At 42.6% G+C, this 24,432-nt stretch overlaps 1 protein-coding gene across 6 annotated transcripts in view; it reads left to right on the top strand.

Annotated features, from left to right (window-relative positions):
• MSRB3 (methionine sulfoxide reductase B3) overlaps window positions 1–24,432 on the top strand; it is a 292,235-nt gene that overhangs the window by 158,351 nt on the left and 109,452 nt on the right. For all 6 annotated transcript variants that reach the window (XM_029615739.1, XM_029615744.1, XM_029615742.1 and 3 more), the window contains exon 3: window positions 2,848–2,956. In XM_029615739.1, the coding sequence (XP_029471599.1) occupies window positions 2,848–2,956 (109 nt within the window). The remainder of the gene's footprint in view (window positions 1–2,847; window positions 2,957–24,432) is intronic.

The raw sequence follows: 24,432 nt of genomic DNA, 5'->3' as shown, positions 1-24,432 counted from the left end.
AGTGGAAGTGGTATTGCACAGCTTAAGATCCTTGGGTTGGACCCACAGGCACCCATTCTTAGCAGCTGTGCAACCCACTAGTCTAACCCCCCCCCCCCTTCACACAGGGCATTAGGGAACTCAATAAACAACAAGATTACAGAGGGCTCTGGTAGAATTGAACCTCTGATGCAGAGACACACACTGTATCAAGTGCAACAAGTACAAAAAGCCTTCTCTGTATTAAATACTGAAGAAGCTCTTGAGAAAAAGATTGAAGTGTTATCTGAAAAGAGAGAAGAAATCCAATGCATACAGGAATTCCAGATCAGTAACCAAAGGAAAAAGCTAATTGTGCTGGATGAATCTGTCATCAAAGGCACTAATCTTTCCCCTTGCACAAATGCAAAAGGAAAGGGAAACGTGGATAACAAAACTTAAGTAAAGTCACAAAAGGAGTCCAGGAACAGCAGTAACCTGAACGTGGAAAGCTATGAGCACAAATGCTCGTAGTTTGGGCAATAAAATCCCATATCTGCAAGCCCTAATGGTGGAGGCGAACTTGGACATTGTTGCTGTCACGGAGACGTGGTTCATGGAATCTCACGATTGGGATACGGCAATACCGGGCTATAATTTGTTAAGGAAGGACAGAGCGGATAGGAAAGGGGGAGGCATGGCTCTTTACATCAGAAACAATATCCAAGCATCTGAGTTGCAAGGAAGATGGGGCAATGAAGAAGCACTATGGGCCAACCTAAAAAAAGATGGGACATCCATTTTTATTGGAGTGGTTTACAGGCCTCCAAACCAAAAGGAAGAGCTGGACAGAGATCTGGTTGAAGACATCCAAAAGATGGGAAAGAAGGGAGAAGTGGTGATTGTTGGAGACTTTAATTTGCCGGATGTAGACTGGAGAATCCCATCTGCAGAATCTAACAATAGTAGAGAAATAGTGGATGCTCTGCAAGGAGCTTTGTTCAAACAAATGGTAATGGAACCCACAAGAGAAGGAGCTATATGCGATTTAGTGCGCACTAATGCAGATAATGTCTCTGATGTGCAGGTGGGTACCCATCTCAGCACCAGTGATCATCAAACTGTATGGTTTAATATCACAAAAAGGATATGGAAAAGAAGCACACGAACCCGAGTTTTGCAGTTCAAAAACACGGACTTTGATGAAATGGGAAAGTACCTGGAGGAAGAACTAATAGGCTCGGAGAACGAGAGAAATGTGAAACAACAGTGGACCAAACTAAAAGGAGCAATTACCAAGGCAACGAATCTATATGTTAGAAAAGTAAAGAAAAGCAAAAGAAAAATGAAACCTATCTGGTTCTCCAAGGAGGTGGCTGACAAAATAAAGGCTAAAAGAACAGCGTTCAAGAAATATAAAGGATCCCAAAAGGAGGAGCACAAAGAAGAATATCTGGTAGCACTGAGGGAGACAAAGAAAGTAATCAAGACAGCAAAAAGTTAAGCGGAAGAAAGGATTGCCAAAGAGATTAAAAGAGATGACCAAACATTTTTCAGATACATCAGTGAAAGGAGAAAAGTTCAAAGTGGTATAGTGAAATTGAAAGGTGAAAAGGATCAATGTGTGGAGAGAGATGAAGAAATGGCGGAAATATTAAACAAATACTTCAGTTCTGTGTTCACTAAAGAAGACCCTGGAGAAGGACCGTTGCTAGTTAACAAACTAGAGGGGAATGGAGTAGATGTAACTCCATCTACAGTAGAGAATGTATGGGAAGAGCTGAGGAAACAGAAAGTGGACAAAGCCATGGGGCCTGATGAGGTTCATCCCAGGATACTGAGGCCTTGTCAGCATCTCTCTTGGCTATTATTCGTATTGGGTACTTTCAGTAGTTAAACATGGGATATCTCCCTATAATTGTTCATTACTATTCTCTTGCCACTAGGGATCCTCTGTGATTATCCCATGTTTTCTTGAAATCTGCCACTTTCCTTGTAATCACGTCCTCTTCCAGGAGGGCATTACAGGCATCCACTATCTTCTCCATGAAAAATGCTTCCTGACATTTTGCTGAATCTACTTCCTGTCATTATTACCTCCTCTTGGAGAGTATTCCAGGCATCCAACACCCTCTCCATGAAAAAATACTTTCGGTTAGCTAGATAACTTTATTTATGGATATTCAGTGGGACGTTGATCTTACTGAATATTCCTAATACGTTATCTGTTTTAGGGTTTTTTGAATATCGGTCTCATGTTTGGGTTTTTTTGCTATACATTACTTTCCAAAATAGAACAAATTTTAGAATGCTAAGACTTCCCCCTTTTTTTTCTTTGTATTTATTAAGACATATTCAGAGGAAATAATCCTTTTGCGTTAAAGGAAAAAATACTTTTGCCACCCAATAAAATATAATTTTTGCTAAATTGTAATAGAAGTTTAATTATTTAAAATGTTAAAAGCAGTTCATTAATTGTGAAATTGTTTTTAGTTGAGCATCATATGCCCATTGCCTTCTGTTAGTACTATGGATGTATTGTGAACAGAACTATATTATGGGGGGATCATGTGTGTTTTGCTTGTTTGCTTAAGCAAGGTGCAGTAGAAAGAATGCTGTAATTCTGTGAATGGTTGTGCACAGCAATTTAGTATTACATGCTGAAGGCTTTGGCTGTATCACATTGTCATTGCTCCTGAGCAACATTCTTTTTAAAGATGAGCTGAAGATATAATAAACTACAATACAGTGGAACTATTCTGATTCATTAGGCACTGGTATAGTCATTGATAAGTGAATGCAAAACTGTATTATATCGATCAACCAAAGCAGTTATTCAGGATTTAAGCTAATAAGGGTCTTTCTCCCATATCCTCTCCCTTTTTTTAGGGTCTCGTAGGGATAAAAAGAACTGTAAGTTGGTCTTTTCCCAGCAGGAACTGAGGAAGCGGCTCACACCCCTGCAGTACCATGTCACTCAAGAGAAAGGAACTGAAAGGTAAGACAATATGAAGGAATCACAGTCATTAAAGAAGACAACCTTTTCTACTCCCTCTCTTTATCAGATCCAATACTTTGTTCCCACATACATTTTTTGAGAAATGGTTGACTAAAGATAAAGAATGACTTTTTGGGAGAGGCCTATCTTAGAATGTTTCCAAAACTAAGTTGCTTTGGACATATAAGAACCTTTAGCGAGATGATTGCCAATTGTTAACTTTTGAAGGACATTCTTTACCTGTACTTTCTGAAGTAACCTTGGGATAACTTTGGATTCTAAATTAACTTTAAAATCCCATGTGCACAAGTGGCGAACATAGTCTTTTATAAGCTGAAATTGTGGCCTTTAAAAGCATTAATACTGGTAGATATGTTAGAACAATTTAGCAATCTCTGGTAATGGGTCAACTTGATTAATATAATAGTCTTTGGGTAGGCCTTCCCAATAAGCTTTTGAATGTCCTACAATTGGTATAACATGCTGAAGTGAGTGGCTGCAGGTGAGGTAAGCGTATCATTCCCATTTTATGGGACCTTCACTGGCTCCCTGTAAAATATAGGTCACATTTTAAGCTACTGGTTTTGATATATAAAATATTAGATCAAGAGAATAATAGCTAACAAACTTCAGTGGAATGGACTTCAGTGAACTTTGAGATCCACAGGAACAAAGTTATCAGTTCCCTCAACCGTAATTACTGTCTTCAGTTAACAAGAAATAAGAGCTTTCGCATATGCAGCACCAAAATTCTGTGAGACCTCAGAATTGAAAATGATTTAAAGTTTTTAGGAAGGGGGCTAAAACTGTGGTTTTATCAAGAAACTGTTAATTGAAACTATATTATGTAAAGAAGGCATGTTTGCAATTTTGTTTGTTTTCATTGTGTCTTAATTCTGTATTTTTTATATATTATGTATATTACTCAGTTTCCTATGCCGAACACTGTGTGGGAAACATATATATATATAAACATAGAAATGACGGCAGAAGAAGACCAAAAGGCCCATCCAGTCTGCCCAGCAAGTTCTCGCACTTATTTTCCCATACCTTTCTGTTACCCCGACCACTGAGTTCAGGGCCCTTATTGGTAACTTTTTGATTCCAATTTCCTTCCACCCCCGCCATTGATGCAGAGAGCAGTGTTGGAGCTGTATCACAGTGAAGTGAGCAGTATGAGTATAGTTACCCCAATGTTTGTATACTCATACTGCTCAGATCAATGCCTTGTTAGATGTTGTCTGGATGTAAATCCTCTTTTCCTCATTCCCCTTCTGCCGCTGAAGCAGAGAGCCACGCTGGATATGCATTCAAGGTGAAGTATCAGGCTTGATTGGTTTAGGGTAGTAACCGCCTCAACAAGCAAGCTACTCACATGTTTGTTTAACCAGACTGTGCAATTCAGTCCGTGTTGGTTGTTGCCTGAATGTAAATACTATTTCTTCATTACGCCCTGCTGTTGAAACAGTGAGCTGCACTGGATATGCATTCAAAGTGAAGTATCCGGTTATAAGATTTTTAAATAAATAAATAAATAAATGCCCTTGCCTTCTTAACAAACTTCTGCATTTGTTTACTAACATCTACAAGTTAACATCACAGAAAAAATGGATATGTACAGCATGAAGACTAAGGCATATATTATTTTAAGAAACAGTATGTGTCTCATAAACTCCTAGCCAGGCAAATCTTCAGGGTTTAAATTTTCCCCTTGCTGTGTGGGTAAATTTTGTCCAGGCAATTTGTTGCCCTCACAAATTTTGCCTACATAAAAAGAGGTGGCATTAGAGATGTTTCCAGTGTGGCCGTGCTGTTGCCCCCCTCCTCCCTCGCAGTAAGAACATATGAAATGCCCTAGTAGGCCAGATCAAAGGTTCAGCAAACCCACCATCCTGTCTCTAACAGTGGCAATCCAGATCATAAGTACCTGGTAAGATCCTGAAGAACAGATCCAACATTCCTTGCTCATAACCAGGGCTAAGCTGTGACTTTCCCAAGTCTATATGGCTAATAATAGTAAGGCAGCTCAGGCTTTACTATAAAGGGTGAATGGTGTACTTTGCTTAACATGGAGAACTTTCCAGAGGTTGGGAGATTTTTAGAGGTGGGCACTTGCTATGGAATGACAAGGAGCTCCTTCCTCAAAAGGGGGATGGGTTGGGAGAAGGTCATAAAAGATGTTTCACAAGCACTTGGGAGGAGTTACGGGGGAAGTGTTGATTGAAGAGCTGATGGAGATGAGGACTGAGACTCCCACAAGACAAGAGGCCTGGAATGGAACATGAAACAGACTGAGGCTTGCAGCCTGGTGAAGTAATTAGAGTGGTTTTGAGGATTTGAAGCCTGAGCATGTTGAGGAAACCAAAAAAGTATTCCTAGGAAGAACATTCCTCTGAGGTGTTGGGGATTTTCTCTGTTTTCCTTGAAAAGCCGACAGTTTGAGATAATTTTTTTAACTTAAAAGAACTATAAGTAACATCTGTGATAGATCTGGATATTTGGAAATAAGAAGCTGTTTGCCTCTTGATGGACTACTGCTACTGAAGCTGTTTTTTCAACTGTTACTCTGCTCTGCTTGACCTTTTTTTTTTTTCTTGGACTCTGTGAATAAAGTCTGTCTTTTGGAACAACAATTTGGTGTGGGCCTCTGGGGATTTTTTTTTTGTTTGTTTTTTTAAATTGAGGGCAAGTCTCTCCTTAGGCCTCACAAATTTTGCTGGTCCCTATTGGACTGAATCCTGCTTTTATCTGGTTCTGGGCTGTGGAAAGGGCTTTTTTTTCTCTCCCCTGCAGCCATTGAAGGTGACCCATGATGAAGACTTTTCCTCCAGGAACTTATCTAAACCCAGCTATGCCAATTGCTTTCACCACCAAAGTCCATAGTTTTAAGTGTGCAGAGAGTGAAAAAAAACTTTGTTTGATTTATTTTAAATGTGCTTTAACTTCTTGAAGTATTCTCTAGTCCTAGTACTACTGGAAAGGGTAAATAACCATTTTCTATTTACCCATTCCACTCCACTCATGATTTTATAAACCTCTATCATATCATTTAAGAAAGCTCTAAAAACATTTTTGTTTAAGCAAGCTTTCAGATTTGACAACCAGTCATAAGTTGTTCCTTTGCATATACCCAGTCCTATTGACGTACCAGATTCCAGCCAGTTTTGTTTATCATAAGTATTGACTTGTAATTATATATTTTAGTTTTTTTATGTATGTTTTTTATCTGTAATTTGTCTGGAAATATTTTTTGAAGAATGTGAAAAATATTTTAATAAATTCAAATTGTAAACTAGTGCCCCTCAAGCAATTTCTTCAAACAAAACAATTCAATTGCATTTAGAGAATAGTAAATAAGTAATCAGAAATAAGAGTCCAGTGTCAGATTTCAGGTATTCTTATTATAGAAATAGCATAAGAAACATTTTTCAGACAAGTAACAAAACTTATCCAAATAACTTTTGGATCAACAAGCTAATTCCAGTCCGTACAAATTTAACATTGTGATGAAGGGGGTGGTAATTTATGTAAAAGATGGCATTAAGTCATAAAACTCCTGCAGGAAACACAATGCAGTATGGAATCCTTATGGATGGAAATTCCATGTGCGATAGCTAAGAGTATAGCAGTTTGTATATACTACTGGTACGAGTGCTTACTGTGATAGGGCCATTAAGCAATAGCAATCATAATGCAATTAAATTTGACATAATCACTGGGAGGAGGACATTAAGTAAACTACTAAAGTAATATATAACTTTAAAAAAGAAAACTGTGATAGAATGAGTTAACTAGTTAGAAAATAAAAGGAGCAGTTGCACAGGTTAAAAGTTTGAAAGAGGCATGCACAATGTTTAAAAATACCATTTTGGAAGGCCAGATAAACTGTATTCCAAAAATTAAGAAAGGTCAAGGAAGATAAAACAACTACCAATGTGGTTTAATGGTGAGGTAAAGGAGGCAGTTAAAGCTAATTAACAGATAACATCAAGGGGCACCCTGCAGCGCTTCTCACCCCACAGTCATGGGAGGGGAAGTGAAGGAAACAGCTTGATCTTCACCTGGAACTGGAAAGAAGCAGCGATGTAAGTGCTGCGATCATTAGACCCGCCCCCCCCCCCATGACGTCACTAACATCGGACAGTTAAGACAGCCTCAACACCAGGCGTCGCGCGCCGGGCATCACACGCCGAAGGGGCACAACAAAGGGGCTCTCCCCTTTGTGCACCCCTTCGTGCAAACCTTTGTGTATATGTAAAAATTTATATTTATGTTTCCTATGATAACTAAGCTGTTTCATTGTATTTGACTAAGGAATTTTTTCCTGCTTTTTCTGTTTCACTGTAAACCGGCATGATTTGCATTTAATGCAAGAATGTCGGTATATAAAAGTTAAAAATAAATAAATAAATAAAGCTACAAGGGCATCATTCAAAAACTGGAAAGAAAACCTAAATAGGAGCATAAGCACTGGCAAGTTAGGTGTAAAACAGTAGTTAGACAAGGCAGAAGAGAATTTTGAGAAAAACTTGCTAGTGAGGCAAAAGCTAATAAAATCTTTTTCAAGTACATTCAAAGCAAAAAGCCTGTGAAGGGAGTCTGTTGGGCAGCAAGATGACTGAGGGGCAGAAGGGGTGCTCATGGACAAGTAGCAGAAAAATTGAATGAATTCTTTGTCTCAGTCTTTACAGAGGTGTGATGAGTGGCATGGGTATGAGCCTTTGTTGCTGTGGAGTAGTTGTCGCAGTCTCATAGGCTAACCTATGAGGCCTGTGTTGATATCTGGTGAACGCGCCCTGAAGCAGACAGGTTGGAGCTTCACCTATAACAGCTGCCTTCCCTGCAGGTTGAGCCCTTGAGTTCTGGCGACCAGCAAGGCTTAGGTAGGTCCCTAGGGCGGTTAGTTAAGCAAGAGTCTGAGGGCATCAGACTTGAGGAGTCAAAGACAAGCCAAGGTTGGGGCAGGCTGCGTGCCTCTTGCTTGCTTGCACCTGGTCAGGTGCAAGCAAGAGGCACGGTCCAGGTGGTAGGCAGTCATAGTCAGGACCAGGAAAGAGGTCAAGAACCAGAATCAGGCCAAGGGATGATGAAGATACACAAAAGACACAGGACAAGGCAAGGCTGGATGAGGCAAGACAGGAATCAGGAACCAAGATGCAGGAGCAACATGACCTGCAGATGCAGGAGACTTATTGCTGAAGTGAGGTAATGATGCAAGGCACTTGTTTAAATAGGGTGGTCAGCTTGACGTCATCAGAGGGAGCCACTCAGTGTTTTCTGCCACAGTGCTTATATAATGCATGCACCTAAGGGCAGGCAGTGGCCTGAGAGCATCAGCGATGTCTGGAGTGTGCGACAATGGAGGCAATTTGCCACTATGTTCCTGGACCTGCGGCAGTGTCTGAGTGAATGTAGCTACTTGCGGGAGCCTGTCACGACCGGCAAACATAACAGTACCCCAATCCAAAACCCCCGCCCCTGTCTTCTAGGCTTGGGTTTCCGGGGAATCTCCTATGGAACTCACATACCAACTGGGGGGTTTGGAGGTTGGAGGCCAGATCCCATGAATTTTTTTCAGGTCCATAGTTTTCCAGAAGATTAAATATTGATTCTGGTTCTGGATCATCCAGGAATCCAAGATCTCCTGGACTTCATATTGGGTATCTTCTGCAGAGACTTCAGTGGGCTGGAGGATGGACTGCCCGGCCATGAAAGAATTGTGGGTTTCAGTAGGGACACATGAAAAATGTTATGGGCCCCATAGGGATGAGGGTAAATTTAGTTTGTAAGTCATGAGTCCCAGCTGCTGCGGCATAGGGAATGGGCCCATGAACCTGAGTGCAAATTTCAGCAAAGACATTCTTAAGCATAGGTTCTTTATACTGAGCTATACCAAGTTGCCTGGTGGTAGTTGGGGTGCTGGGCGATGTTTCCTGTTGCCTGTTTATTGAACCATTCCACTGCTTGCTCCAGGAGTTGGTACTACTTCTGCCAGAGATCCTGGAGTTCTGTGACCATTAAGTTGGCTGCAGGGCAAATGAAATAACTGGGATAGGCTTAGGTATATGAGGATGAAGCCCACATACTATATAGAAGGGTGAGGACCCAGTATAACTGCTCACTTGGTTATTGTGGCAGAATTCAGCCCATGGGAGAAGGGAATGCCCAGTTATCCTACTGCTGGTTCATATAGGCTCACAGAAAGACCTTGAGATCCTTATTTACTATCTGTTTTCCCATTCTCTGGGGGTGGTAAGCCAAAGTGAAATCCAAGGTAATTCCAAACTTTCTGCACAAGCTTTTCCAGAACCAGGCTGTGATCTGTACTCCCTAGTTGGAGAGGATGTGAAAGGGAAGTCTTATGCAGGTGGAAGATCTGTTGGTGTTGCCACTAGAGAGAGGAAGGTCAGTAACAGTCATTGGCCAAGTGGGTCTAGGGTTTCTTTGGGGCTTGCAGCAGCTGTAACAACCCCCAAGGTTGAGCTCACACGGTCTTATTCGTGGCACGTGTAGGGCAGGATTCTACATGGCACTTCACATCAGTCTTCATCTGGGGCCACCGGTAGTGTCAGAAAATTAACTACAAGATTCAGGTGACACCTGGGTGACCCATGAACAGGGATTCATGAACCCACTGAAGAAACATCTGGTATAGGTGGTGGGGAACAACAGTCTTCCCAGGGGGAACTGTGAATGTGGCAGCAACTGCAATCTTCGCAGTGTTGATGATGTGTCGCAGACACTCCAGAGAGCCTTCAGTATCTAAGGAGCATGAGAGGATAACAGCTCGATGGTTCTTCTCTGCGGGCGGTACCCCAACTCAAAGTTAAACAGATTGAAAAATATCCAGCGGGCTTGCCAAGGGTTCAGTCTCTATGCTTGTCAGGTGTTCCAGGTTTTTGTGATCTGTATAGATGATTGCTGGATTTTATCCCCCTTCTAATAGATGTTGCCATTCCTCTAAGGCTAGCTTGACTGCTAGTAGCTCACGATTTCCAATGGTATAGTTCTTCATGGCAGGAGAGAACATTTTTGAGAAGTAGGAGCAGATCCTGAGTGTACCCTTAGGGTTATGCTACGAAAGGCCAGTGCCTATCCTTAGGGTGGATGCAGCTACCTCCAGAATGAATGACTTGGAAGGGTCCAGGTGATTTATGCACAAATCAAGGGTAAACTCCTCTTGGAGATGCTTGAAGGCTTGGATAGCATCTGTGATCCAGTTTTCTGCTGTCTGAGCCCTTCAGGGCCGCCAAAGTGGAGTAATCATGAATAACTTGCCTATAGTCATTTGCAAACCCCAAGAAGCACTGCAGCACTTGAGGGCCACAGGCTGGGGCCACTCCAGTATGGCCTTCAACTTATCTGGGTCCATACATAGGTCTTAGTGAGAGATGATATATCCCAAGAAGAGAAGTTCTTCCTGTTTGAAAGTACACTTCTCTATTTGGCGTAGAGGTGGTGCTCATGGAGTCTCTGGAGGACCTGGTTCACATGACATTGTTGCGCCGTCAAGGACTTAGAGAAGACCATCATCCAGATAGACCACTGCATGGCAGAGCAGTCCTGAAAGATTTTGTTGACCATAAATTGGAAGACTGCGAGGACGTTGCACAACCCAAAGGGCATCACTAGATATTCATAGTGTCCATCGCAGGTATTAAAGGTGGTCTTCCATTTGTCACCTCCTTGGTTCTTGATCAGGTTATATGCCCCCTTGAAGGTCCAACTTGGTAAATATCTGTGTGCCCTGAAGGTGGTCAAAAGGTTTGGAGATCAAGGAAAGAGGATAACTGTTCTTCTTGATAAAAGAGTTAAGACCACGATAGTCAATACAGGGATGTAGCAACCCATCATTTTTCCCTACAAAAAAGAATCCAGCCCCGGTAGATGATGGAGAGGCTAGTGAGGCCTCTGTCCACATTTTCTTTAATATAGTTGGTCATAGTCTCTGTTTCAGGGGCAGAGAGTGGGTATCCCTACTTCTGGGCAGTACCATTGCTGGACACCAAATCAATTGCACAGTCATAAACGTGATGAGGCAACAGGATCTCTGCCTGTTTGCTAAACACATCTGTTGATTCTGTGTATTGTGGTGGCAGATCTAGAAGCTCTGAAGTAACTGTTCGATTCAGGGGCACCATGGTAGAATTTTAACAAGACATTGCTCATGACAGCAAAAGCTCCATTTGGCGATCTGTAATGTGGCCCAATCGATTTGGGGCTGATGTAGGTTGAACCATAGTAGGCCCAAGATGACTGCATTGACAGCTTTAGGCAACATACACAGACTGATTTGCTTTCCATGAAGAATACCTGTTTGCATGGTGCGTGATACAGTGGCTCTCGAACAAACCAACAAAGGTAGAAAACTTAAATTCCAAAAAGCAATATTATCTGAGGCATGAAGGAATCATGAAAAACAGTAAATATATTACAAATATCTTTAATAAATGGTTACAAAAACTTTAAAATATTCCAAAGTCAAAAAGCAATCAGGGTACAATGAAATTGCATGCAGTAAATGTTATGAATACTTAATAATACATGTATACTCATAAAAAGTGCACCTCAACAACAGTGAATCAAAACAATTCCCCCTCCCCCACGGCATACCACAAGGATCCTCACTCTCTTCCACCCTTTTCAACATATATATCCTCCCCCTCTGCAAACTCCTCTCCAGCCTGGACCTCACCTACTACATCTATGCAGATGACATCCAGATTCCACTTCCCATCAAAGAAAACATCCCAAACACCCTATCCTTATGGGAATCCCTCTCCCTCCAAATAAAAAACCTACTCACACAGATATCACTCACACTCAACCACAAAAAAAACCAGAAATACCATACATCTCAAACAAACTCCCCACAAAGAACAACCAAGACCTCTCCTTCACCCAACCAACCAATCAACACACCACTGAAGTGAAAGACCTTGGTATCATACTGGACTCTGAACTCAACCTAAAAAAACATATCAATGCAACAATCAAAGAGGGATATTTCAAACTCCAAGTCCTCAAAAAGCTCAAACCACTACTCTTCACCCACGACTATCACCAGTACTCCAATCCCTCATATTTTCCAAACTGGACTACTGTAACTCCCTTCTCCTCGGACTCCCAGCATCATCCATCAAACACCTCCAACTCTTGCAGAACGCAGCAGCCAGATCCCTCACAAACAGCAACCGTTCCTCACACATCACATCCATACTGAAAGATCTCCATTGGCTCCCCATAACCTTCAGAACACAATACAAAATCCTATCACTCCTGCACAAAACCATCAACAACAAAAAAACTCGAATGGCTAAAAGACACCCTCCACCATCATAACTCCCAGAGAAGTCTTCGATCCCAAAACACCGGCCTGCTCTCCATCCCCCACACAAAACTAGCTCACCTCACCACAACCAGAGAACACGCCATCTCAGTTGCAGGCCCCTCACTATGGAACAAACTGCCTGCCCAAATAAGACTGGAACCCTCTTCCCAGTCATTAAAAAAACAAAACAAAAAACCTGAAAACCTGGTTATTCCTAAAAGCCTACCCACCTACAACCTAATCCACCCCATCACCCCTTCCCCTTCCCATGGAACAATCTGCCTGCCCAAATAAGACTGGAACCTTCTACCCAGTCATTAAAAAATAAAAAACCTGAAAACCTGGTTATTCCTAAAAGCCTACCCACCTTCAACCTAATCTGCCCCAACCCCCCCTCCCCTTCCCTACTTCAGTTCTCCCCCCCTTCCCCCCTTCATTTCCCTCCCCCTATGCATCTCCTTCCCTCCCTCATGCATCCCATTCCCCCCTCCCTCCCAACCTTTCTTCCCACCACCTCTCCTTCCCTACCTCTTCCCCACGTCCTCCCCTGACCCCCCTATTAAGTTTCCCTCCCCTCCCCCCCACCGTTCCCCTCTCAATATTTCTACCATGCTTTGTAACGCATAATGTATTTATATTCTTGCAAAAACATGTTATCACGTTATAATGTCTGTTATTATGTTATAATGTTTATGTTCCAATGCTATAATAATAAGACTCCTTGGCCTTTAAGTTACAATGTTTTCAAGGTTACAATGTATCAACTCTAAGACACCTTAGTCTTGCTAGTTTCCACGAATTAAAATGTAAACCGATGTGATATTGCCCAATGAATGTCGGTATATAAAAACAAATAAATAAATAAAAACAATGCACATATATGTACTCACACACAAAGCACTACTAACTGATTTCTTACCAACAAAGACAGAGATACCTTGTGTATATATCACAATATATCATACATAATTAAATATTGTATCATTTTCAGTACAATCTTGCAGTATTCTAAACAATGTTCTAAACAATTAGCAAGTCTGTGTCCAAAAATAATGAAAACTTTAATAGAGTCACAACATCACATGTACTTCCATCAGTAGGACAAGTTGTCAAGGATTTACACATTTTCCTTCAGCTCTTCAATGGATAGATTTCAACAATTCATTTAACATAAAGAAACTAAGTATGCCCCCTCTTATCCCCTTCTCCTGAATCATCCCTTCTTCCCTGTCCCTGAATGTCAGGACAGGAGGGGGCTGGATTATGCTCACCCTCTTCTCTCCTGTTCTCTTCATGCTGCCTAGGAGTGGATGAGCTGAATGAGGAAATAGAAAGCTGTTTCTACTGAGTGACATTCAGCACAGAAGGTAACAAATCTTCAGCCAACCTATTGTCCCCAGGTTTTTGCTTCCCTAAGCACAGGCCTAGTGTGCCTGTTGACAAATTCAAGTCAGAATGTTCCCAGTGTGTAGTTAAACTTTAGCCAGTCCGCGCTTATATTCAGTGCTAGATGGCTCAAGTTAGCCCGGTAAGTCATGTTAGATCGTGCCCCTAATGCATTAAGAACATAAGAAATTGCCATGCTGGGTCAGACCAAAGGTCCATCAAGCCCAGCATCCTGTTTCCAACAGAGGCCAAACCAGGCCACAAGAACCTGGCAATTACCCAAACACTAAGAAGATCCCATGCTACTGATGCAATTAATAGCTGTGGCTATTCCCTAAGTATAATTGATTAATAGCCATTAATGGACTTCTCCTCCAAGAACTTATCCAAACCTTTTTTGATCCCAGCTACACTAACTGCACTAACCACATCCTCTGGGAACAAATTCTAGAGCTTAATTGTGCGTTGAGTGAAAAATAATTTTCTCCGATTAGTCTTAAATGTGCTACTTGCTAACTTCATGGAATGCCCCCTAGTCCTTCTATTATCCGAAAGTGTAAATAACTGATTCACATCTACTCGTTCAAGACCTCTCATGATCTTAAAGACCTCTATTATATCCCCCCTCAGCCGTCTCTTCTCCAAGCTGAGCAGCCCTAACCTCTTCAGCCTTTCCTCATAGGGGAGCTGTTCCATCCCCTTTATCATTTTGGTAGCCCTTCTCTCTACCTTCTCCATCGCAACTATATCTTTTTTGAGATGCGGCGACCAGAATTGTACAGAGTATTCAAGGTGCGGTCTCACCATGGAGCGATATAGAGGCATTATGACATTTTCCATTTTATTAACCATTCCCTTCCTAATAATTCCTAACATTCTGTTTGCTTTTTTGACTGCTGCAGCACACTGAGCCGACGACTTTAAAATATTATCCACTATGATGCCTAGATCTTTTTCCTGGGTATATCTGGATATTTTTAGTGGCATTTTTACTTGGATAATTGCCACTGAAAAACTATTACACAGATAACTTACTTGCAGGCCGATTCAGTAAAAACGCGGGAGAGCGGACCAATGCCCGCTCTCCCGGCGCACGCACCGGCCACTCGCCGGTGCACGCGATACAGTATGCAAATGAGGTGGTGCGGTAGAAACAGGCAAAAGGAGGCGCTAGGGACACTAGCGCGTCCCTAGCGCTTCCTTTTAGCCCGGAGCGGCGGCTGTCAGCGGGTTTGAAAGCCGACGCTCAATTTTGCCGGTGTCGGTTCTCAAGCCCGCTGACAGCCACGGGCTCGGAAACCGTATGCCGGCAAATTTGAGCGTCCGGTTTTCGGCCCGCCAGCCCAATTAAAATTTTTTTTTTTTTTTTACTTTTTACACCCTTCGGGACCTCCGACTTACTGCTTTTCTGTGCACTTTCCTGGTGTCGGCAGAAACTAGCGCCTACCTTTGGGTAGGCGCTAATTTCTTAGAGTAAAATGTGCAGCTTGGCTGCACATTTTACTTACTGTATCCCGCGCGCATACCTAATAGGGCCATCAACATGCATTTGCATGTTGAGGGCACCATCAGGTGCCGCAGGTTGGACGCGCGTTTTCCACCCCTTACTGAATAAGGGGTAAGGGAAAATGCGCATCCAAGAGCAGGCTAACAGTGCGCTCCGTCGGAGCGCACTGTACTGTATCGGCCTGATAGTCGGGTTTTTTAAAATATTGACCTGTATGTGTTTGGGGTCTGATTTTGATGTTTTACAGAATGTGTGTAAGTAATAGTGGTTTGAATACATTTTTGGAAAGCATTATAGTAAGCAGAGCTGTGAGAGAAATGGTCTAGTGCCAGGAAGCTGAAATTTTGTAAATAGAGATGTTTGGGCTGCAGAGAGAAGGTAACGTAATTTGGTTCCTTTCCATCCCATTTCAATTTCTTTATGAAGCACTTGGAGAAAGAAAAAAATAATAATTAGCTTATTTGTGATTGGAATGTCAAAAATGTTCAATAACTGCCCTTATATGGTATTAGTCCTTGGAAGCTAGCCTTTAAGTCCTGAAAAACAGTGTGTTCAATTTCAAGGCTGTTCCTAGTAAATAAAATGTCTCTCAGCTGATTTCAGCACGAAGTTAACCTGCCAAGGCTAGCCATTTTGTTGTTAAATTGATACCTCAGAGTTTAGCACAAGGCCCTGGCTTTTCTCTGATCCAAATGTATTAATGATGTAACTGCATGTTTCCATTCATGACCTGAAAGGGCTTTTTTCCACACATGGGTTCCTAGTTAATAGGCAACATTGTCTTCCTGTCACAGTATACTGTTTACTGAAGTTACTGAACATGAATCACTGGTCCTAAACTCCCTCCTCCCTTGCCTCCCATCGCCAATGAGTTGGCAGCAGCTGTCAACCTCTGTTCATGAGACCTTCCACCTAAATCACTTATGTTGTATACAAGCCTAGCAAAATGAGTCAGTGCACATAAATAACCAGAAATTAGGTCATTCCTAAAAATCCTGTTTATAACAATATATATATATATATATATATATATATATATATATATATATATATTGTACCTCATAAAAATGGTGAAAGGATAATAAAATCAAGCTGCAGAACACAAACTTTTTGTTGGAATAGCACAGCTGATTTGTGTTAGATGAATGATCTTTTATCATTTAATGATCAACAAAAGAATATAAAGCTGCAGTTTTCCTTCTCAAACAAAAATATAAGGTACACAGAGAGTGATATTGTGAATTTGATACATTTGAGTTTTGGTATTGAGATGCTGTCACAACAAAGTCATGACCACAGTTTTTGGAGAGAAGGTGCTATTAGTATACCAAACCTGGAGTAACTTTCTCACAATTGTAAATGTATACTTTGGGGAGGAAAGTTTCAAAGCCATTTCTATGATGAAGAGAGTGTTCTACTTGGGGAAAAGGGCTTTTAGAGAATTGCCTGCCCTATATGTGCATTAAAGTTTGCACATTGGACCGCTGTACTTTTACCCACAGTAGGGGAGGAGTTGCTGGGGGAAGAAATTTGCCCTTAAGTGCATACGTGAAAATTTACTTGGAAAAATCACCCACACAAATTAGCTTGTGTAAATGTGTATTAGTAGTTTTTCTGAGATAATTTTCAAAGGGAAAGTATATGTGGCAAGGGCAGGACAAGGAGGGATGTTACATTAAGGACCAGGGGGATCGGAAGGGGGGGGAGGGGTTTGGGGAGGAAGCAGGGTCTCCACTCAGGCCCTTTGTTCACTTAAAAATTTTTATTACTTTGGCAGTGGGGGATGAGCAGGACAGGGGGTCTCGAGAGACCCTGGCAGTTTGCCTATACTTAGGGCTTTTGATTTTAGGTGTTTTATAAACTATAAATTTAGATGTTTATTTTTTAGCTAATTAGTGGTTCTGTGGGGGTACCAAAAATTGATGTTTATTGGTGTTTTTACAGCATAAGTACTTTTGCTGGCTACTTTTTCCAGTTGAATCAAATACATACATTTGTGCAGCTTGAGGAATCATTAGCATGGTAAATGCACAAAAACAAAGTGGAGGATCCAGGGTAGGCAAAGGAGGCATGAGAGAGTACTAGGGGAAGTGGTGTGTTTCTGGTATTTATCTAATAAACACAGTTTGTTAATTTAAAATCCGGTCCTCCATTATTGGAAAATTCAACTTCACTATCCAAAAAGAAATATAAATCACATACAAGTAAAGGAAAGAACCAAAAGAGAGAAATGTAATTATTTTAAAAGGATTCAAAATGAAGGTTCAAGGGTGGAACCCTGTTGCTCTGGCACTATATTATCACTTAGGAAAAAATAGCCAACTGACAAGGCTTAAAAAATATACACGATACATTATATTTAACAGAACATTTACATGGGAACTTGAAAAAACAAAGAAGGGCCCAGCTGAAGTACCCTGGGTCTCATTAGCAAAAACTGCCTACCAAGACCAGCCTTTTCTGCCCCTGAGGCCGAGAATCCGAATTGTACCCTCCTCCCTTTTTTTTGACTTGTCAGTGATTTCTCCGGCACAGCACTTTCTCCTTTGGCAGCAAAGACACAGCTGGATTTCTGGTGGCATCAATTCTAGCAAAGCACCCCCTTTCTCTCTTTCCCCCTGCCCAGCACTCCTCTCTCTTTCTCTGCCTACACTCCTTGCCCTGCATCCCCTTTACCCCCCAATCCATTCTATGCCGTGTACACCCCACTTCTATTTCTCCTGCTCCACTCCTTGCCCTGCAACCCCTCTCTTTTTATCTCCTGCATCATTTGTCCTGGGTCACCCTCTTTCTCTCCTCCCCACTCCTTAATTTGTATTCCCCTCTTTCTCTCCCATTTACTCCTTGCCCTGTCTCCTCCTCCATTCTTTGTCCAAAAGCATCCCTCTTCTCTCCCACCCAGCCTTTGCAAGCGCACCTCCCTCTCTACCATCCAATCCTTGCCTAGAAACTCCCCCCCCCTCTCTTTTCGCTCCCTGCCCAGCAACAGCCCCTTCTCCACCTACTCCTGTCCAGCAACCCTTCTCTTCCAACTGCTTGCTCAGTAACATAGGGATGAAACAATTGTGCGCGATTGTCTGACCCCCTATCTACCCCAAATAAAAACTCAACGCTGTTTGGCTTTTAAAATCGGCCGCAGTTTATTACCAACATAACCCGAGCCCTAACAATAACATCAAACAAAAATCCCAATGAAGTCCCCTTTATCCTCCTCCCCTCAATCCATGCCCCATTCCTCCACCACCTTAAACCCCAGTGGTGGAGCCGCCCCCTCCCATTTTTCCCCCGCCTGCTCCGCCTCGTTCCAGCAAGAGCAAGCTTGACCGCGAACCCTGGCCCCCACGTTCTGTGGTCCTCCCGTGTAGCAGCTCCCCCAACTACATGGGGCACCCCCCTTTTCCCTAACCCCACACCCCCTTTAACAGTAAACATGAACTGGGCTCGGGTTATACCTCCACAACACTACCGACCTAGTCGGTATGTTTCCCCCACTGCGGCCTGCCCTTCTTGCTCTAATCTATCTTCTACCATCTCACAATTTCTTTTTCTAGCCCTTCTTGCAGCATGTTATTAAATGGGTCCATGCCGACCTCTGACAAGTGTACTCTGTCACCGCTAAAGAGACCCGCCTCACACTGCCATGACCACTGATGCCTTATCCAAAACCCCCCTTCCCAACCCATCCATTTTCCCATTTGCCTATTTAATTTCTTTACCCCAGTATTCCATATCGCTTCATCCTTGTTTCTTAAACGAATAACTATGTCTGACCACCCAATTCGCATCTGTGGCCATCTACTCATTAGCTGCGCCAAATCTTTTTTAATACACGTTAACAAAGCTCGGCATGTCCTTGACCCAATATCGTTGCCCCCAAGATGTACCACTAGGATATTCGGTGCCCCCCACATTTCAAAATGTTCTTGTAAGAAAGCTCTTAGATCGTCCCATCGCATTCCTCTCTGACTGACCCACGCTAGAGTCCATCCCTTCCGGTCCAAGTCCAGATGTTCACCGTAAGGACGTTTTAAGGCTCTATGAATGTAGGAATGGCCCACGATCCAGGCGCATCCCTTTTTGTGCATGCGTCCCCTGTTCTCTGAAAATAAGAAGACAATAGTTAACTGATATTCCCCCCTTCCTCCCCCCCTTTTTTTTTTTATGACCCCTTCATTCCTCTCTATGTGCTCGTGCTCTGTCGCCGAATGTAATGCTTAAATGCCTTCGACTTCCACCTTCCTATCCTTTGAATCTCCTCCTCTTTCACCCCCGCTTCCGCCGCTGACGTAGCTACACCGATCCTAAAAGAATGGGAACTGTAACGTCTATGATCTCTTCCCGCTTTCTGCGCTACGTACTTCAGAACTCTTGAAAACTGGTATTGCGTGAGCGCTGAACCATCCTCGTGCACCAAGAACAGGCCCATCTTGCTTGGACGCACCTGTAAATAAAATCTGGCTGTTCTAACTGGGCAAACTACCCAATCCTCTGCTTTACCTAATCGTATATAGGCCCTTTTCCCGATTGATCAGTTTTAGACTTTCGAATCAGTAAGGTGATAGTGTCCTGCCCCACACTAACATAACTGACATCCATACCTTGTCCCTCCACATTAAACCAAGATTTTGCTATTAACTCACTAACCCGCATTGCCCCAAAAAAGGCCCACGAGAAAGCCACTCGAAACAACGCAACCTCAAATTCCGGCCAACACACTTGAGGTAAACGCAACAAAAAATCCCGTAGATCTGCATATCTAATTGGCAACCTTTTATCTGTGAACTCCCTTACTCCTCTCTTCAATCCTCTCAATACTCTCTGTAAGCGAAAACTGCCCGTCAGGTTACCTCTTCCTTCGATCTTCTGAAAAAAGGCATATCCCGCCAATTGAGCTACCACCGTTCCCACTGCAACCCCTTCCTTTCTTGCTTCTAACACGAATTCCACTAAGAAATCATCTATCCCCATTCCCCTTTGCCAACTCCTTTCCTGTAAATAAGCAGACACGATCTCATTGCCTCTGGCATAGCTCTTCCACGTGTTAGGAGCCACAGAGCTTTGAATTAACTCCCTTTCTTCTTGTCTTCCAATCGTCGCTAGAAGTCCTCCGGCCCTTAAAATTCTCGGCGCCTCTCCCTGCTCGCAGCCTCTGCCTTCGGGACCGCACTTCCCTCCATTTTGTCCGGCGATTCCACCTCCGAACCTGACGCATATAGTGATAACGCGGCCTGCTCCTGCCCTTTAGCGGGGGCCTCCTCCTCCCCTACCTCCCTCTCCTCACTGCTCTATGCTTCGGGGCCTCTCTCACCTGAGTCCGCTGCTAAACTCATACCCGCTTCAACTCCCTTCTCAGGGATTGGCTGCATTTCTTCTGCACCACTTTCCTCCCCGCCCAGCGGATCGCGCACCACCACTCCTTGACCCCGCTTTTTTCCCATCGATCGACTAGTACCCCCTCTGCCCCCTTTCTCTCCCCCTTTCTGCATTTGCTTAATTTATTAGCTCTTTATTATTGAATCGCTACCGCGTGAGAAAACAAGCTGCTTGACCTCCTTTCCCTCACTCCGCTTTCCCTCTTCTGCTGTCCTCCTAACCTACGTCATGCTTGCTACCTTATCACCTTACTCAGATTTGAACCTAACCATTACTCACCCTTTCCCGCTTAACTCCTCTCCTCCCCCATAAACTTCCCTTTCCCGCCTAATTGCCTCACCTTCCTCTCCCTCCCCTATCTCTCTTGCTGCCTAACCCGCGCTCTGTTTCCCCCATGTTATAATCGCAGCTTGGTAGGCCCTCGTTGCTTCCTCTTAATAGAAGCCCATCCTTATACACACTCTGTGTCCAGCAGCAGCAGCCCCCCTCCCCCTACAACCTCTGACAAACAACAACAAGAATCTCCTCTCCTCTGCCCAGCAGCAGTTCCATCTTTGGCTCCCCCTTCAGTCCCTGCCCAGCAGCAGCCCTCTCCCTCTCCCCCTTTCTTTCTCTCTCCTCTCTCCTATGCTCTTTGGGCTGCAGTGCTGTAGGTCTTTCTGCAGTGGTGGTAGCAATAGCTGCAGAAACCTAAAATGAAATCATTACAGGGCCTGCAAGCCATCACAGGCCCTGAAGCAGCCCTGATCCATGCAAGCTTCTTCACTATATTATCCTGAAATCCTGAGTGGCTTGAGTTCCCCAGGACAAATTAGGGAACCATCTCCCTAGGTCTTTGCGCCTTGCATTTCCTTCCCAATTGATTTTCAGGCCCAATAGCAACCCTTCCCCCTTCAAGATTTTAAAAATTAAACACAACAGTCATTGTCCCCACCACAACCCTTCCCAGAACAATCCTGTAAAATCACATAATTTTAATATCATACTTTTAATTTCTATATGTATTTGTGATCCCCCTCTGAGAGATTTTACATTGCCTGGGTCAAGGGAGGGGCAATTAACAGTAGAAGAAATACTATAATAAATTATTGTGGGTTTGCTCACATTGTAGGGTGGTAAGACATTATCCCAAGCTCCCTCAAAATCCACACCCGGTCTCCCGCACCGCTTTTTCCTGGGTATGAATATTTTCCCTCCCTTTCCACAGATTTTAATATAGAGACACCCGAGTAAAAAGGTTGCAGGAACACCCTCAAATAATACAGTTGGAAGAAAACAATACTTGTAAAGTGAAACAGTATGCAGCATATAATGGGAGAGCAAGACAGAAACTCCCTGAATCATAATCTGCCACATAGTTAGCTAGGCAAGAGTTTCATTCACTTCTGTGCACTGTAGAAATATCTGAACTTTTATAAAAGTAAACATAGGCATAAATAAAGCAATGCTGAATACCCAACAGAAAAAAAAAAAGAATTGTCTGATATCACTATATTTGTGTGCCTGCACGTATACACACATTAAAAAAAAACAAACCAACCCACAGTTGGGGCCCAGTATTGGATTGGCTTAGTGGCAGCCGGGGTTTTATTTTTCTGATCTTCAATGTATGCTCTTCAATCCAGCTCACTAGTCTTTTGCTTTGAATCCCTGTGGGTTCTATTCCCAGCTTACTCACAGCTCCTCACTGCAGTCCCTTGGACCCCACAATCCTGCATTAGCAGTACAGTAAAAGCAGAATTTCTGGGGAAAGCAGGCAGAGGTTGGAGAAGGCATGACTGAGGGAGAATATGTTAGAGGTCTATAAAATCATGAGAGGACTGAAAAAGTAAATGTGAATTGGTTATTTACTCTTTCAGATAATAGGATTAGGGGGCATTCCATGAAGTTAGCAAGTAGCACATTTAAAACAAATTGGAGAAAATTCTTTTTCACTCAATGCACAATTAAACTCTGGAATTCATTGACAGAAGATATGGTTAGGGCAGTTAGTGTAGCTGGATTTAAAAAAAAGATTTGGATAAGTTGCTGGAGGAGAAGGCCATAAACTGCTATTAATCAAGATGACACAGGGAATAGCCACTGCTATTCCTGGCGTTAGTAGCATGGGATCTATTTAATGTTTGAGTACTTGCCAGGTACTTGAAACCTGCATTGGCCACTGTTGGAAACCAGGTTGCTGGGCTGGATGGACCCTCAGTCTGACCCAGTATGGCAATTTCTTATGTTCGTAAGATAATATATCTTAGTAACATCAAGAATTGCCTTCTTGGAAATCCTATGAAGTTCCAAATACAACCTTCTAAGCATCTCCATATGAGGTATTAAGAAACACTAAGGAAAAGTTTAAAAATGCAAGTTAAATCTTATAATTTAGTTACCAAAATTCTCAAATTTCCTTTGCAACAATAGATTATCTTTAAGGGCAGAAACATTGATATAAAAAATTCTAGAACTTTTAGAGACCTCAATTGCTCAACATGCTTGGACAGTTGAAGAATGTTCATTAACTTGAGTAGTTGTTACCCAGTGATCCCAACACAGAGTCTATCCTGGGAAAAAGAGCTGATTCTAAATTATGTACTTAAAGCGTCCAAGGTTATGATAGCAGGTTTAATACATTACTGAAACTCTCGGAGTAGATATTAACACAGTATCCACCCCTCCAGAAGAAGGAAATTGGATCTGTTATTCTGATCCCCATGACTCTATGAGGCTAAACATGGGGCCATAAATGGGGGGTAATCTGCACAGAGCAGCAAATACTACCCTTAACTGAAGACAAGGGATTGCTACCCTTAACCAATAAGCCTTGATGCTTTTGACACAACTAAAACATCACCCTCCACTTTGACGACGGGGGCGGGGGGGCGGTCGAAGAGTAATTGGATTCAGATGACAACTAACATGAGCCCTGACTTTTATGGTCCGGGGTACTGATACACAGACAAGTGAAAACCCATAGGACTGCTTCTAAGGCCAAGTCCGTAAGCAAAACATATCAGCACTGTCTAAATTTTCAAGAAGGCTCATTACCCAGTAAAAATGTTGTAGCAGTAAATTTTTTATGGGTTATCATAAGCTTGGGGATAACTGCAGGGATTGGCAGTTGCTACCCATTAGAGAAACTTGGGGATAACCTGCACGTGTGGTAGATACTACCATAAGAATCTTGCTGGACAGATTGAATGGACCATTAGGTCCTTTTCTGCTATCATTACTATGTTACTATGTAAAATTTCCGTTCCTCCAAAGAGAGGAAATAGTTTTAAAAACAATTAATGTATAAAATATTTTTCCTCTTTATCAAGTCACTGTCAAGTCTATACTCTGAAGGAGATATAGCACCCTGCAGGTCTTTCTTACCCAAAATCCAGCCTCAAAAACAGGGATGCCACAATGCACTGCAACATGGGGATTGGCTCTCACTGGGAATTCTCACAAATTGTCTTAAGAGTCCAAATCAATACTTAAAAGGCTGGATAGTCAAGTCAACAGAAGGCTGACTTCTATATATAGGGACTCTTTCTTACTCCTGTCCCATAACTTAGAAAAAATTACACAGCAAGAGCCAACAAGCTCCTTACTGCTTGAAAGTTTAAATCAAATCCACGAGAATAGCAAGTGCTTTGGCATGATAAACAGCTAGGATACACCCTCTGCATCGCCCCATATGGAGGAGCAAAACCAAAACCTCTCTCACGTATTTCCTCATTGAACTTCCCCAGTTTAATGGTAAATTCCTTTAGTAAGGAGAAACCAAAAGTTCCTTACATTTATTTCTTATTAAATTGATGTAGGGCAGACTTAATGCCTCTCTCTTTCTGTTAGTTACAGGTATTTCCAGTGCTTTCTTAACAGAGATTTCTTGGCCTTTAG

This window comes from Rhinatrema bivittatum, chromosome 9, assembly GCF_901001135.1.
Source record: "Rhinatrema bivittatum chromosome 9, aRhiBiv1.1, whole genome shotgun sequence".
Classification (NCBI taxonomy): Eukaryota; Metazoa; Chordata; class Amphibia; order Gymnophiona; family Rhinatrematidae; genus Rhinatrema; species Rhinatrema bivittatum.
This window is presented reverse-complemented; position numbering and strand designations above follow the sequence as displayed.